General features: G+C 46.4%; 1 protein-coding gene across 1 annotated transcript in view; it reads right to left on the bottom strand.

Moving 5' to 3' along the window:
• CATSPER4 (cation channel, sperm associated 4) overlaps positions 1–652 on the bottom strand; it is a 36,358-nt gene extending 35,706 nt beyond the window's left edge. The window contains exon 1 of the mRNA XM_015410237.1: positions 479–652. Within this exon, the coding sequence (XP_015265723.1) occupies positions 479–652 (174 nt within the window). The remainder of the gene's footprint in view (positions 1–478) is intronic.
• Between the last annotated feature and the right edge of the window lie 14,958 nt (positions 653–15,610).

Genomic DNA, 15,610 nt, shown 5'->3' with positions numbered 1-15,610 from the left:
AATTTTGGTCTATTGGTTGAGTGCATTTCAGTTAGGGATGCAGCAAACCCCATGGTGACTGCATTCAAAAATCAAACTCACTGTGTTCAAGCATACCAATCAGACATAAACCAATCATTGAGCCTTTGGGGTTCGGCAGCAAATGAGACAAATGCTTGCTGAACAAGTTTGCCCCAGGCTTGGAAAAAACTGCATGCACAAAAAGGGTGCTGATCCAAAGAGATCAGCAGCCAGTAACATTGCTAAGGACTACTTAGACACTGAATGGTAGGATAGCTTTTTAAATCATAGGATTTATAAGATTCATTAATGATTTCACCCTATATTGAAATAATTACCTGCCAAGTGGACCAGCAGGAAAGCAAGGAAAGAGGGGAAGAAGAATTCCATTAGACAGTATGAGAATATGCATTCATGGGGGGGGGGGCCCTACGGCACAACGGCACGGCTGACACTTGGAATTTCTCCCAGGTGTCACCGGCTCTTTCTTCTTTTTAGAGGCGTTTTCGTGGGATCCCAAGCTCCACTGGACCTTCTGGAGGAAGGACGAGTGCAAGGGACTTGATCTGGGGGACCCGTTTGCAGCAAAAACGGGTGGTAGACCTGGATCGTCCAGAAGCAAAGAACGAAGCAGCACAGTTATGGCAGCCATAACTGTATCAGTTGTGTATGCCCTGGAACCACGAGAGTAAGCTGAACCTCATCCGAGACATCGATGAAGATACTACACTGTAAGTAACTGGAAACACAACATAGAAGAAGCGTAACTTGTCCTTTAAGCCTCTTTAAATGATAAAAGGACTTGGGAAGGAGGGTGAGACTCCCCCCCTCTTCCCTTGCGGAGCCGCCGATTTACATAAAGAAACCTGAGTGAGACACACCTTGGGGCAAAAAAAGACTCTTGTTTGAGCTTTTATAAAAGAACTTTAGAGCTTTTCTAAAAAAAGAAGGAACAAAAAAGAGTTAACTGAAGTTTGATTCTCTTACTGTGTGGCGACTTTTGATGACGTTATGCCTTAGTGTTGGGAACGGATGAGCTTGTTATGTCTAGTATTTCCAGTGGGATCTAAGCAGTGGATTTGTATTGAAGAATCCCTATTGCCAATATAAATACTAGAGACTGTGGATCTTGCCAAGTTCCTTGACACAGTTTTAAAAATGGAGGATCAGGATTTAAAAAGTAAAATGCCAGACAATGTGTCCTTGAGTAGCTCCTTGGAAAACAACCAGCTACAAATGTCCTGGGAGGAGCTTAGGGACAGGATGGTGATCGATCCTACCCTCGCTTTTAAGAATGCACTAAAAACTGCAATGGATGAACTAGCTGTAACATTGAGTCAAACTATAAACCAGATAATGGAACTTCAGCAGCAAACAAAGCAAGAAGAAGAACAGCCCCAGCTACAAATTATGCAAGCAACAGGGGAGCATTACAAGCAACTGGATGTAACTTATAAAGTAAAGGATCTTCAACACTCCAAAATGCTAGATGCAGAACAAATCTACAATCAAGATGACCAAATCTATAAAATGAAAAACAGACTGACTAAAAGCTTGTTAAACCTTGGAATCCTCCAAGCCACACTTCAAAGAGGAGATGAAACAGAAGTGAAGAAAAACAGATCTACCTAAAGACTAGCAAATCTTGGAATCCTCCAAGCTACAATTCAAAGAGAAGAGGAAACAAACACTGGGAACCTTAACCACCTTAAAATTTGACAATAGAGGGCGATTGCCAAAAGAGACCCCCTCTACCTATAAAGAACAAAGACACAGATGGATGATTTTATTAAAAAGAAGGAATTATAAAAAGAAGAGAAGAATACAGTTTTTAAAATAAGACAGATCCAGAGAATCTGTGTTTTGGTATAATTGACTAAGATGGGCTAGGGGAAATTGTATTTGTAATTACAAATCAAATTTACTTTTGGGTTTTAGGCATTTACAAAGTATAGCCTACAGTAAAAATTTGGGAAGATTGTAAGATTTGTTGAAAGATTTTTATAAACAGAAGATATATTGTATATTTTTTAAAAAATAAAATAAAAAGGAGGGAACTAGAATACAAATGTTTATTTGAACAAAATTGGTTAGAGAAGGATGTTTAGGAAAGAAAAATAACATGGAAATGCAGAGAATGTATTCATAAAAGTATTATAATGATTAGAATAAAGTTAGCATAGAGAACTTTATTGTAGAAGCTTAAACAGGAGAGAACTTGTTATTAATAGAAATGAAATTTGTAGATTGGGGTGATTGTGTTATTTTAAGATATATGCATAGTTAGACCTATAGAATAGAGTTATAAAAAAGCTGGATTGCAAAACACAGAGGTGCAAAAATAAAAGTACCTGTTGGGGTGAAAAGTGGTTTATAAACACATGTACAAGGGTAATTTAAGAGATATGATGAAGCTATTATTACTCGCATGTATGTCTGTTTGTCTGTATTTTATTATTTATTAAAATAAAAATGTATTTTTAAAAAAGAGAATATGCATTCATGAAAAGCTGATTGCATTTTGCTGCACTGCTAGGAATGAACACAGTGAAGCAACCTGTCGAACAGCACAAATGGGTTGGCAAACAAATAGATAATTCATCAAAAAACCAGCTCCCCATTAATAAATGGTGGACAGGACACAATCAGTGGGTGTTCAAGCAGCCCTAATGGTTATCCCAGTGGCATACCAAGGGCAGGGAGGGGGGTGCATTCCGCCAGGGTGCAGCTTGAGGAAGGCCCTTGAAGTAGGGCCCTTGAAGTCAGCGTCATGCTGCATCCAGCCTAACAGCCGCCACCGAAAAAGCCCTGGCCCTAGTTGCCACCAGTCTGGCCTCCTTAAAGCTTGGGGGGAGGGGCAGCCGGTTCTGGGTCCCCGATCGCAGTGTCCTTTGGGGAACATATGGGGAAAGGTGGTCCCTTAGGTATGCCGGACCCTGGCCATAAAGGGCTTTAAAGTTCAAAACCAGTTCCTTGAAGCGCACCCAGTTTGCTATAGGAAGCCAGTGCAACGTCTTTAGCACAGGTTGGATGTGGTCCCAAATCGGGATTCCCATCAACAACCTGGCCATGGCGTTTTGCACCAGCTGCAGCTTCCAGATTTGCGACAAGGGCAGCCCCATGTAGAGGGCATTACAGTAATCCAATCTCAAGGTGACCATTGCATGGATCACTGTTGCCAGGTCATTGCGTTCAAGGAAGGGAACTAACTGCCTAATCAGCCAAAGGTGGTAAAACGCCGACCTGGCAGTAGCTGCTACCTGGGCCTCCGTTGTTAAAGAGGCATCCAGGAACACTCCCAGACTCCTAACCTCCGGCGCTGGCACGAGTGGTGCCCCGTTGAAGGTCGGGAGTGGGATCCCTACCCTTGGACCGCTCTGACTCAGGCACAGGACCTCTGTCTTCATCAGATTCAATTTCATCCGGCTCAGCCTAAGCCAACCCGCCACGGCTTGTAATGCCGGGCCTAGATCTTCCGGTTTGGATTCAGACCGGCCGTCCTGCAACAGATAGAGCTGGGTGTCATCTGCATATTGGTGACAACCCAGCCCATGCCTCCGGGCAATCTGGGCAAGAGGGCGCATATAGATGTTAAAAAGCATCAGGGACAGGACTGCCCCTTGAGGCACTCCACATTCCAATGGGTGCCTTCGGGATAGTTGATCCCCCAGCGCCACTCTCTGTCCCAGATCTTGGAGAAAGGAGACAAGCCACTGCAAGGCTAGTCCCTGAACTCCAATGTCGGCAAGGCAGTGGGTCAGTAGCTGATGGTCGACCATATCAAACGTGGCCGACAGATCTAACAACAGCAGCACTGCTGATCCGCCCCAATCTAGGTGCCTCCGGAGGTCATCTGTGAGGGTGACCAGTGCTGTCTCCATCCTATGGCCTGGGCGGAAGCCGGACTGGAAGGGATCGAAAATGGAAGTGTCATCCAGAAAGCCCTGTAGCTGCATCGCCACTGCCCTCTCTATTATCTTGCCCAAATAGGGCAAGTTGGAAACCGGTTGATAGTTAGCCAAATTGGCCAGATCCAAGGATGGCTTTTTCAAGAGCCACTGCCTCCTTAACTGCCTCAGGAAACAGTCCCTCAGAGAGGGAAATTCAGTTCTGGCTGCAGCCACTAGGGGCACAGGGATGTTTGAGCACAGCAAAAAGCACTCTAGGATCAGCAAGACTTCCCTTTCTCCAAGACCAAAGCAAACTTACTTAACAGATCATACAACCAAGCCAACATGCTAATTGCTGCTACAATAATTGCCATTCTGCAGGTCAATTTCTCCAATAGTCTAGCCTTTCTCTCTTCCTTTCCTTACACCCAGCTCAGCCAGACCTTGCAAAGTAGTAGTTAGGGTGTGGCAGCAAGATAAAACAATCTTTCCCTCTCTTAATTTCTCTCCCTCTATTCCACACTTTTCTTATTCATTTCTGTCTCCCTTCACCTAATGTTTCTGTCCACCCCCTATTTTCACTTCTTGATGTCAAGACCTTTTTATCCCTATCCTGCTTGGTGACAAAATGTATTTAAGAGTACTATAGTAGCAAACCTTTTTTTAATATTATGAACAGAAGGCACTGGGTTTGTTGGGCCCTTACATTGCCCTGGTTCTGCTGGGCTTCCAACCCCCCCCCCCCGGACTGTGATTCTGTGCTTGAAATCAGTGGGCATTGCCACTATGGCACTAGGTTTGCTGGGCACTGTACATTCCACTGGTTCTGTTGGGCTTCCAACCCCCACCATTTGACTGTGATTCTGTACTTGAAATCAGTGGGCATTGCCACAATGGCACTGGGTTTGCTGGGCACTGTACATTCCACTGGTTCTGTTGGCCTTCCAACCCCAACACCTTCATTGGACTGTGATTCTGTGCTTGACATCAGGTGGCATTCCTTGTGTCATTCCTGCAATGGCACTGGGTTCTGCTAAGCATTCTGTGATTGCACTGCTACTGCTGGGTACTCTGTACATTGCACTGGTTCTGCTGGGCTTGCAAAAATGCCCCCCATCTTCAAGTTCTACTGCAGAAATTCTCTGATTTGACTCTTGAAATCTTATTCCCTGAAATTTTTTTTGGTCTCTAAGGTGCATTTATTTTATTTTATTTTTTTAAATCCCCGGAGGGATTTTTTTTATTTTGCAAATACTACAAAAACTACAAAGAAATATTAGGGAAGGGACTACAACTAAGGATAAAGGAAAGCAAACCACACTAAACTAAAACCCCAAGAGGAGATCTTTTCACTGTTAGTAAAAATGTTAGTACAATTAGTTTTAATATCACAATATACTTGTAGAGTTCTTGCTTATAACAATTCGTTATTTATATGTTTGTTTGTTTTTTGAGCCTCCGGAGGGGATTTTTTTATTGATTTTTTTAACACTACAAAAAACTACAACAGAAAAGGGGGAGGGGAAAACTACATATAAGGGAGAAAGTAAAGAACCCACTACTGACTAAAAACCCAAGAGAGGAGATCCTCTAACTAGCTTTTTTTTTAGCATCCAAACTTATCATCTTTGTACTTCTTATGAACTGTGTCAAACTTTTAGAATTTTTAACCCTCCCCATTTACATTTAATTGCCCAAGAACAGTGCCCCCCATCATCCCCTGGAACCAAAGTTCTCAAAGGCACAATTCAGAGTCCTTCAGCCTTTACTTCTTCTTCTCTCTTTTCCACAGTTTGTAGGGACTTTTCGGGGCTGCTGCCCCCTGCTCAGACAAAGAGTCCTCGCCAGATGAACCAGGTTCCAGCTCGCCGATGGACCTGCTGACTTCTTCTTTTTTCTCTTCCTCTGACCTTCCCAGTTGCTCCTTTAGAAATTCTTGAGCTTTAAAAACAGAGTCAACCTTCTTCTCTTTGATCTTAAATGCTACTCCTTCTGGAAATAGCCATTTGTATCCAATTGAATTTGTTTGGAGGAAGAGCACAAGTTCTTTGTATTTCTTGCTGCGTTGCCTTACTTCAAATGGAATATCCTTTAGCGTTCTGACCGCATTCTCCCCAACCTTCAGGGGTGTCACAGCCACTGCTTTCAGGATAGCATCCCTGATGTGCCTCTTCGAGAATCTTACTACAATTTCCCCAGGCAGATTATTTTTCTTTATATATCCTGAATATGACCTGTAGGCCACATCCATGTCGTTGAGTAACAATTCCACCTTTATATTTGTTGCTGGGGCGAGTAGCTCACTCATAAGTTCTTTAAGATTCTCTCCTCTATTCTCTGGCACCCCTTGGAAGCGCAGGACCATGTTGGCCTTATCCATTTGCACTTGCAGCATCTGATCTTCCAAAGAAACAGGTTTTTTTCCAAGTTTTGCACTTTCTTCCTCACTTTCTGCGTTGTCTCAGCCATTTCCTTTACTTTCTCTGCATCCTGCTTCATTACTTGGATCAAGTCCATTATTTGCGTTTGTTGAGCAGTGATGCTTGTTGTTACAACTGCAAGATGCTTTTGCTGCGCTGTTATATTCGCTGTTACCACCGACATCTGCTCTTTAAAAACATTGAGCTGTTCCAGTAGAGGGCGAATGACCTCAGCCATCGCCTTGGTCGTCTCACTGGTTGTTTCCGGTCTTGGGGACTCTGGTTTCGTTTTTATATATGTTATTTTGTTAGTTGTTATGAGAGAAGTCTCTGATCATCTTCTTATTCATCACTTCAAAAGGCCATTTTCCAAGTCCTTCTGCATTTACTTTGGCTTTCTGTCTCTAAAATCATATACCCCTCTGGCAGGTCCAGCACTCTTTTCTGCCACAGAATCCTCATCCGTTCCCGAGGTAGCAGAGTCACTAGACTTCGTTTCTTCCTCTTTGGACTCTTCGTCTGTCCCCAGCTGATGTCTCAAAAATTCTTTAGCTTTAAAAGTGGAGTCTTATCTTCTCTCTTCTATCGTGTATCTTAAAGATGACACCCTCCGGAACCGCCCACCTGTACGATATCCCATTAGTTTGAAGAAAAGAAATTAAGTCCTTATAATTTTTCCTCTTTTGTCTAATTTCAAATGGAATGTCCTTTAAGGTTTTGATGGTTACATTTCCCATTTTCAGTGGAGTTGCTGAAGTTGCTTTTAAAATGGCATCTCTGGTTTGTCTTCTTAAAAACCTAACCACTATTTCTCCAGGTAGGTTTTTTTTTTTTATGTAATTGGACTGACTCCATTTCGTTTACCAGTTCATCCGCTGTTAAACCTACTACTGGAACGATGATCTCACCAAGCACCCTCTTCAAGTCTTGCCAATCCATTTCAGGAACCCCCTGAAACCTGAGAATCATGTTAGCTTTTTCCAGCTGTAGCTGCAAAACTCGATTCTCTTGGCAATTCTGCTTCGTTTCCACCTCTCCCAACCTTTTCTTCAACTTCTTGCTTGTGGTGTCTATCTCTTTAATTTTTCTCTGACTACGCTCAGTTTTACACCATTCCACTCGATCTCCGGCGCTTGTCTCGGTCAGTCCAGCTTATTCCTGAAGGCCACTCAGCGACTGAACCGTCGGGGCAAAGGGGAGCCTCAATTCTCCGGCATTACGCCATTGAAGAGGCTACCCCTCAAAAGCCCCCTGGAGCCTATCACAAAGGCTCCTCGGGGGTGTCACTTGTGGTGGCACAACTCCAGGCCTCTGGCGTGCAAACCGCCCTTCCCTGTCTTGGGAAGAGTGTCCGCCATCACTATAGCGTCCGCCATCGCTGTTCCATAGACCAGAAGTCCCTATTTTATAATTATTAGTGAAAAGAATTTTGTTGTATAGAGGAGGGGTGTCAAAAAAATGATCCACTCTGGGTGTCTAATATGCTAGGTACACAGTTCAAAAATAATACAAGCTGCAATAAGAACCATGAAAAAGACACTAGGAACTTCTCAAAATATTATATTATAGATTCATATCCAAACATATTAATAAAGAATCTCTTTTGCAGATCAGAGTATCAAAACAAGGCTCTCAAACAGTGTACCGTGTATGTAATGTATATAATGCAAACAATATTTCCAAACAGTGTACAATATATAGTGTACAATTTGATATGAAATGATATTTTTATGAAGATTCTGGACAAAACTTCATTTCGGATGTCTTCTTCAGAGATTAATAGAATTCATATCATAAACTGACATAATAATAAAAGTCCATTAGATGAAATTCAAAGCAATAAAAACACATGGCTTTATACGTTGCATCAATAAAGACAGAAATATCACTTACTTTGTGTTTGCTCATTTACACCACCAAAATCAGTTTTACATGATTTTGCCACCCACTGCTGCTGAACTCCTCACTGTAGTACCATCTTCCAGCAAATTCATAAAAGGTCCTTTATGCCAGCATCCCCCACCTACCTGGGAAGAGAGGAGGAGGACCATCCACCTCTCCCACTTGTGGCTGCAGTGCACGTGGAAGGGAGGATGGAGAGAGCCCCACTCTTCCCAAGAAAGGGTCAATCCTTCTGGAAAGGCGAATGCTACCACCTGGAGAGGGCAGGCTGTGATCAATGCTGCATAGTGATGGGGGGGAGGAAAGCCAAGATTGTGTCTTTGCTTGGGGAAAAAGACATTTTGTCGCAGCATCACACCAGTGCCGAGAAAGCCATCAACAAGCACCATGTGGTAGGTGCCACGTTGGGAATCATTTGACTACCACGTTGATTCTTATGCTAAAAAAATGATGCTGTGAAGTGAGCACACATGAAGATGCCCTATCCTGAGTCAGAACTGTGCTCTGCTGAGATCAGCAGGGTTCACCCTGGTTGGCAGCAACTCTTCAGGGTCTCAGGCAAGAACGTTTCACATCACCTGCTTTCTGATCCTTTCAAGTGGAGATGCCGGGGACTGAACCTGGAACTCTTGGCATGCAAAGCAGATGCTCTGCCACTGAACCATGGCCCCTCCTGGAAGGTTACAGGTGGGCTGTCCACTGGGCCCGGAACTCTGGCAAGTAGAAACTACTTAGGATCGCCCACATTTCTTTTCAAACAAGAAGCTGCAGGGAGGAAGGGACCAATTCCAGTCTGGGGTAAGGCACTGAAGGAAGGGGGCTTCAGCTTTCCCCCCCTCATTTGCATAATCCCAGTCACCACACATATTCCCAGTAGTCATGTATGGCTGCGAGAGTTGGGCTATAAGGAAGGCCGAGCGCCGAAGAATAGATTCTTTTGAACTATGGTGCTGGAGAAGACTCTTGAGAGTCCCTTGGACTGCAAGAAGATCAAATCAGTCCATCCTAAAAGAAATCAACCCTGACTGTTCCCTGGAAGGCCAGATAATGAAACTGAAGCTCAAATACTTTGGCCACCAAATGAGAAGGGAGCACTCACTGGAGAAGACCCTGATGCTGGGAAAGATTGAAGGTCAAAGAAGACAGGGATGGCAAAGGATGAGATGGTTAGACAGTGTCATAGATGCAACGAATATGAAGTTGAGCAAACTTCAGAGGACGGTGGAAGACCGGAAGGCCTGGTGTGATCTAGTTCATGGGGTTGCGAAGAGTCGGACTTGACTGTGTGACTGAACAACAACAACAAAAGTCACCCTCCACCCACAGAGGGCACACATGAGCACCTGCAGTGTATGTGTATGTTTTCTCTAGCAGAACAAGTGGGAAGAGGGGGAATATGCACTGGGAAAATGGCATCTGGGGAAATATTGTAATCCCTCCCCCCAAACCAAAGCCACATTTTCCCTTTAAGTTGCCTTTAAGAGAAGAAATTGTAGGAAAGCCTGATCATAAATTTCCCTGGGCCTAACAAACCCTTCAATGATGCAGTATTCATCTACAAACTCTTCTTTTCAACCACTAGATGGCGATAAAGAGTTGCACTTTGTGTCCGGCACCAAGACTGAAGTGTCAAAGCTTTAATTTCCACTGCCCTTGGAAAGGTGGCCCACTGTTTTCAGTTGACTCCTGGTTACTCAGTGTAGAAGGCCTTCCAGTGCTGACCAGTGTGTTGGGGAGGGGAGACTGTGTAGCACCCAGTGCAGGAACCCTTGCCAGTGGGAAGACAGTTATTTGCTCAGCAGCCTCTGGACTGGGGAGATGCTCAACTCCAGGTAAGTCCATCCACACTGTTGATGCTGTGCGGGATTTCTCATTGCAGATATGAGGCAGGGCTGCATGTTACGTATCTGGGAGACCGATGAGACATTCCAATAAGAAGGCCCAGCATTTGAGTGTCCACTGTATACTGTATCTGACTGCCATTTCAGGACGCCACCAATGTGCTCTGTGCCGACACGGCCAGCCTGGGCCAAGTCACCCCCCTCATTCGAGGGCTAGATTGGATGATGGAATCTGTGCTGCGACCAGGCCCCAACGGAACCAAGGTTCTTCACCGAGGCAGAGCACTGGTCAAGACATTGAGGAGCACTTGCACCCACTCTCTAAGGTGCAGGAGTTCAAGCTGGCATGCATGTGTGACCCCTGTATCAAAGGAAGCATCGCACTCCAAAACATGCCGCTTTATCAGTGAAAGTGTGAACTGTGCCACCAGGTGCAGCTGTTCCAAAGCCATGGCTGGGGCCAGAGACAGCTGAGGGAGGAGAGAGATGCTGAGGTGGAGGAGGAGGGCGTGGAGGAGATGGAGGAGGATGAGGAAGGGGAGAGAGCGGGGGGGGCAGGGCAGAGAGGAGATGTGGGAATGAGAATCAGGAGTTCTGGTTGTCCATCATGTGGTGAGAGATACAGAGCACTGGCTGTGGGTGCCAGGCATGGGCTGGCAGAGGATTCTGCTGATGTGATGGTCGATGAGTTCCTGGCTGAGACCCCTGAGCCCATCAACTCAGACCCACTTGAGTACTGGGCACGCAAGACCACCCATATACGGCCTGATCTCTCCAGTGTGGCCTTCAATCTGCTCTCCTGCCCTCCCACTAGCATCCAGAGCGAGCGGGTGTTCTCCCATCTGGGAGACATCCTTTGCCCACATCAAGCCTGCCTAGACCCTGCCATGGTGGATGAGCTGAACTTTCTGAAGGTCTGTCTATCAATGCTGGGCCACCCTGTTCTGGGTGGGGTGGAATGAGGCAGCGGTTTCCATTCTTCCTTCCTCGTTTTCTCCCTTCCTTCTCTGGGTGACCCCAGCATGCGGCCCACAGGGTGCGTCCTGAGCACTTGGGTGGAAGGAAGGCCGCCTCTGCCAGAAGGGGTTGGCCTTGCCCCATTACCGACACCCTTGATGTCAACATCGCCCCAAAGGACCATCGGGACCTGGACAGTCCTCCTCCTCGTGGCGCATTCCCTGACACAGGAACCGGAAACAAAGCCTGTCATGCGTGGCAACTGCCCTCCCCCTTTGCGCATTCCCCACCCAAGGATCCCTCAAAACAGACCACTGGATGTGGACACCGACCTCCCCTCTTGGTGCACTTCCTCCACCAGGCAACCCAAAAACATATGTTTGTCTGACGTGACCCCCTGTCCTCAACTTCTCTGCACTTCTCTATCCTAAAAAAGGTAAAGGTTCCCTCGCTCGAAAGCCAGTCGAATCCGACTCTAGGGTTGCGGTGCTCATCTCCGTTTCAAAGCCGAAGAGCCAGCGCTGTCCGAAGACGTTCCCGTGGTCATGTGGCCGGCATGACTAAACACCAAGGCGCACGAAACACTGTTACCTTCCCACCGTAGTGGTACCTATTTATCTACTTGCAATTTCTTGCTTTCGAACTGCTAGGTTAGCAGGAGCTGGTACTAGAGACGGGAGCTCACTCCGTCATGCAGCACCCGGGTCTCGAACTGCTGAACTACTGACCTTCCATAGCCTGCAGTTCAGCGTCTTAACCACTTGAGCCACCGCAGCTCTCCTCCATCCTAAGGAAACCCCCAAAAAACTTTAAAATAAACATTGACGGACATGAGCAATGCCCTCCCCTTCTTGGGACATTCCCTGTGCCAGGCAACCTAAGAAGAGATACCTGTCAGACATAACCCTTGTTCTCAAAGACTCTTTGCATTCTCCACCCCAAGAAACCCCCCCCAAAACCTTAAAAATAAATATTGACGGACATGAGCAATGTCCTCTTCCTCTTGGGACATTCCCTGTGCCAGGCAACCTAAGAGATATTTGTCAGACATGACCCTCGTCCTCTTCGTCTTTGTCCATTCTTTGCCCCAGGAAATGCCCAAAACTAAAAATAAACATTGACAGATGCCAACTATGACCCCTCCTCTTAATGTGGGCCCTGCCCAGGGAAAATGAAAAAGAAACACCAAGAAATCAGTTTTTTGGACGCGATTCATGTTCATGTTCTGGCCATCTGCAGGGCTTCCAGTGATCCCAGGCATTGGAATCAGCATGAGTCGGTCGCCCCACATTCCCCCCCCTCGCAACACACACCCTCCACCCTAGCTGCCAAGCTGCCACAGTCTGACAGTTGAACCACGCTATTGGGTCCCTCCAAGCAGGGCCCACACTTGGGCATCACCTCCCTCTGTGAGTGCGCTACTCAGGCCGGTCCCCCTCAGGGGCCCTATCCACTGGGGCTGGCACTCCAAACCTCACCTGTCTGCCTGCCATAGCCAGGCGGTCAGACCACGCTACTGGGTCTCTCTACAGAGGTCAAATACTTAGACGTCTCCTCTTCTGGTGTGAGAGTGCTCTACTCAGGCTGGTCCCTCGCATGGGCCATGTTGGGACTATGAACTTCCCCTGTCTGCCCACCACAGCTGGCAGCTGGGTCCCTCCAAGGAATGCCCACACTTGAGTTTCACCTCTCCCTGTGAGGGAGTGTCAGCTGAGCCTCTGACATTGCTGCCATGGCTGGGGGGGGGGGAGAGATGTTGGTCTGCCTCTGTACTGGAATCTTAGGTTTTGTTTCTTCTATGCTCTTCTTATCTATGTAGCCTCAGCTAGTGACCTTGGTACCTAGTTACAGCTTCCTCCTGAGAACGTAGACCCGTTAGGTTAGGTGGGCTTTTGCTTGTGCCCTGATTGTACCTCGGCCATCAAGGGACCACTCTGAATTATGTATAACTCCCTGCTGGGTGCGCTTTCCAGTAGTTCTAACACAGAATGTCCAGCCTGCTCTGAAGGCGCTGCACTGGCTGCCAATAGCTTCCCACCAATGTTCCCTCTAAGCTGTGGAGTCTTGTGAGCAAAAATTCTGCTTTGTGAGTTACTGGCTTTAAAGTTATGAGCCAGCGATTTGGCTACTGCATAAATTAGTTTGCTCTGGAGCCCCATCCTTCCTGAGCTGAGACAAAAATCTGTGAGCTGGAGGATAAAAAATTGTGAGCTAGCTCACACTAACTCAGCTTAGAGGGAACACTGCTTCCCACCACCCCATTTTCAGGATACCCACATCACCGCACCACTCCACACGCATGCCCAGGGGTTCCTCCCACCCAGAGTGGGATGTGGCATGGGATGCCTCCTTCTGGGCTGTGGTGGAGACCAGCTCATGCCACAGTCAACCAATCCCATGGCCCCTCACCTGCCTGATGGTGAAGTAATCTCCAGCCTTTGCAAGCACTGGAATCGCCATCCTTTGAGAAGCAGGACAGAAATTTGTCTGTATGCCTTCGGCCTCCACCCTCTTGCAAAGTGATTACCAGGCCGTGCTGAATCTCTCCTGACCAATGTTCCCTCTAAGCTGTGGAGTCTTGTGAGCAAAAATTCTACTTTGTGAGCGACCGGCATTAAAGTTGTGAGCGAGCGATTTGGCTACTGCATAAATTAGTTTGCTCTGGAGCCCTCCTTCCTGAGCGAAGACAAAAATGTGTGAGCCGGAGTCTAAAAAACTGTGAGCTAGCTCACACTAACTCAGCTTAGAGGGAACACTGCTCCTGACTGTGAGTCCACCTGGATCCTGAAGCTGGACCTGGCTCCACTTCAGGTCACACTGCAGCCGTCAGATCCACCGCCACCAATGCATTATTGTCCGTCGTCCCGCAAATTGATTACTGGTCAAGGCCAATTCCTCCAAAAGTGGGAGGCTACCAAGGGCCCAGTCACACTCCCGGCCAGTCCCCCCCCCCCCCCTTTCTCCCCTGCCCCATGGCCCCCTTATGTTCCCATTGTTGGAAATGTATGTGTTTACAAGGTCTGATTCAGTCATTATAGGGTTAACTTGTATTCCTAGTTTGCTATTGTTTAGACTGACCTGGAAGGGATACCTGGCACTAAGCCAATGGGGGATTTGCCCGGGAAAAGTAGCTTCTACTGTGATGCAGATTGGTCATTTGTTTCAGGTGACTTCCTTTCTAGAGTCAAGAAGAAGGAGACAAATCTCCATTACATGTGTGCTTGTCTTGTCTGTAGGAAGCTTAGAAATGTAGCTCTTAGTATCATGTTAATTTGTAGCAATCCCGTGAACCCTTTACCCTTAGTAATAAAGGTTTTTTAAAGGCAAAGAACTCTCTTCTTTCCAATAGAGCAAGATCCATCAAATAGTCTATTAAACAATTTTTGACTATTTACAACAAATTGGTAGCAGCGTACGGTTTATTCAAAACGCTTGTTGGATAGAGAGAGAGAGAGAGAGAGAGAGAGAGAGAGCTGAGCTGAGCTGGCACAGAGGCTTATTTTAAAAGTGAACTATTTTTTCCTGCAAAGTTTTTTTTTCTACTTTTTGCCAAACAAAGCTGTAATCAGACCATATAAGTCAAAACCATATAAATAAGGTTAAAACAACATCAAAACAGATAAATATAAAATATTAACATTAAAAAGTTAAACTATTAAAACATATGGCTAGCACCATACCACTAACCAAAAAAAACCCCAATCCAAACATGTGGATTACCCTCCAAAGGCCATCCTAAACAATTTGGCCTTGCATGCCCTGTAGAAACTAAACAACAGGGCATGGGTGTCATTCAAGAGAGTATTCCACAGGGTAGGGGCCACAACTGTCACCCTTCCTTTAGTGGCAGTTAAGTGAGCCATCCTGAGGCCAGGCACTTGCAAGAAGCCCCTAGCAAATGACCAAAGGGAGCGTGGGGATTTGCAATGGGAGAGGTGGTCCCATAGGTTTGAGGGTCCCAGGCTGTTAAGGGTTTTGAACACCCTGAATTGGATCTGGAGACTAATTGGTAGCCAGTGCAACTGCCACAGAATTGGACGAATATGAGCTGACCATGTTGTTCTGACCATGGTGTTACAGTCAGCAACCTGGCAGCTGCATTCTGGACCACCCGCAGTCTCCAAAAGTGTTTTCAAGGGTAGCCCCACATAGAGTGAATTGCAGTAGTCCAATCTGGAGTTGACTGTTGCCAGGGGTCTTTTCATAGAAAAAGAGCTGCAGGAGCTCATTAGCACATGGTATGCTAACCAGCTACTAGGCTATTAGCATATGCCACGCCCCCTGACATCACCGGACGTGATGGCAGAAGGGGAAGCAAAAGGGGGGAGGCATCTTCAAAAGCCTCCCCTTCCCTTCCCCAGCTGGCCTGCGGGGGGGGGGAGCAAAGGGAGAAGGGGTTTAAAGTTTAAACCCCTTCTCACTAGAGTTGGGCCACAGAAGGAGGAAAGAGGGAAGAAAAGAGAGAGAGTAGAGAGAAGGAAAAAGGGAAAGAAAGAGAAAGAAAGAAGGAAGGAAAGAAGGAAGGAAAGGGGATAAAAAGAGAAGGAAAGAGGGAAAGAAAGAGAAGGGAAGAAGGAGGGAACGAAAGAGAGGGAAGGGA

The sequence above is a fragment of the Gekko japonicus genome, unplaced genomic scaffold (assembly GCF_001447785.1).
Source record: "Gekko japonicus isolate JY-2015 unplaced genomic scaffold, Gekko_japonicus_V1.1 scaffold1200, whole genome shotgun sequence".
NCBI classification, from domain to species: Eukaryota; Metazoa; Chordata; class Lepidosauria; order Squamata; family Gekkonidae; genus Gekko; species Gekko japonicus.
Note: the sequence above shows the minus strand (reverse complement) of the source record. Positions and strands in the feature narration are given on the sequence as shown.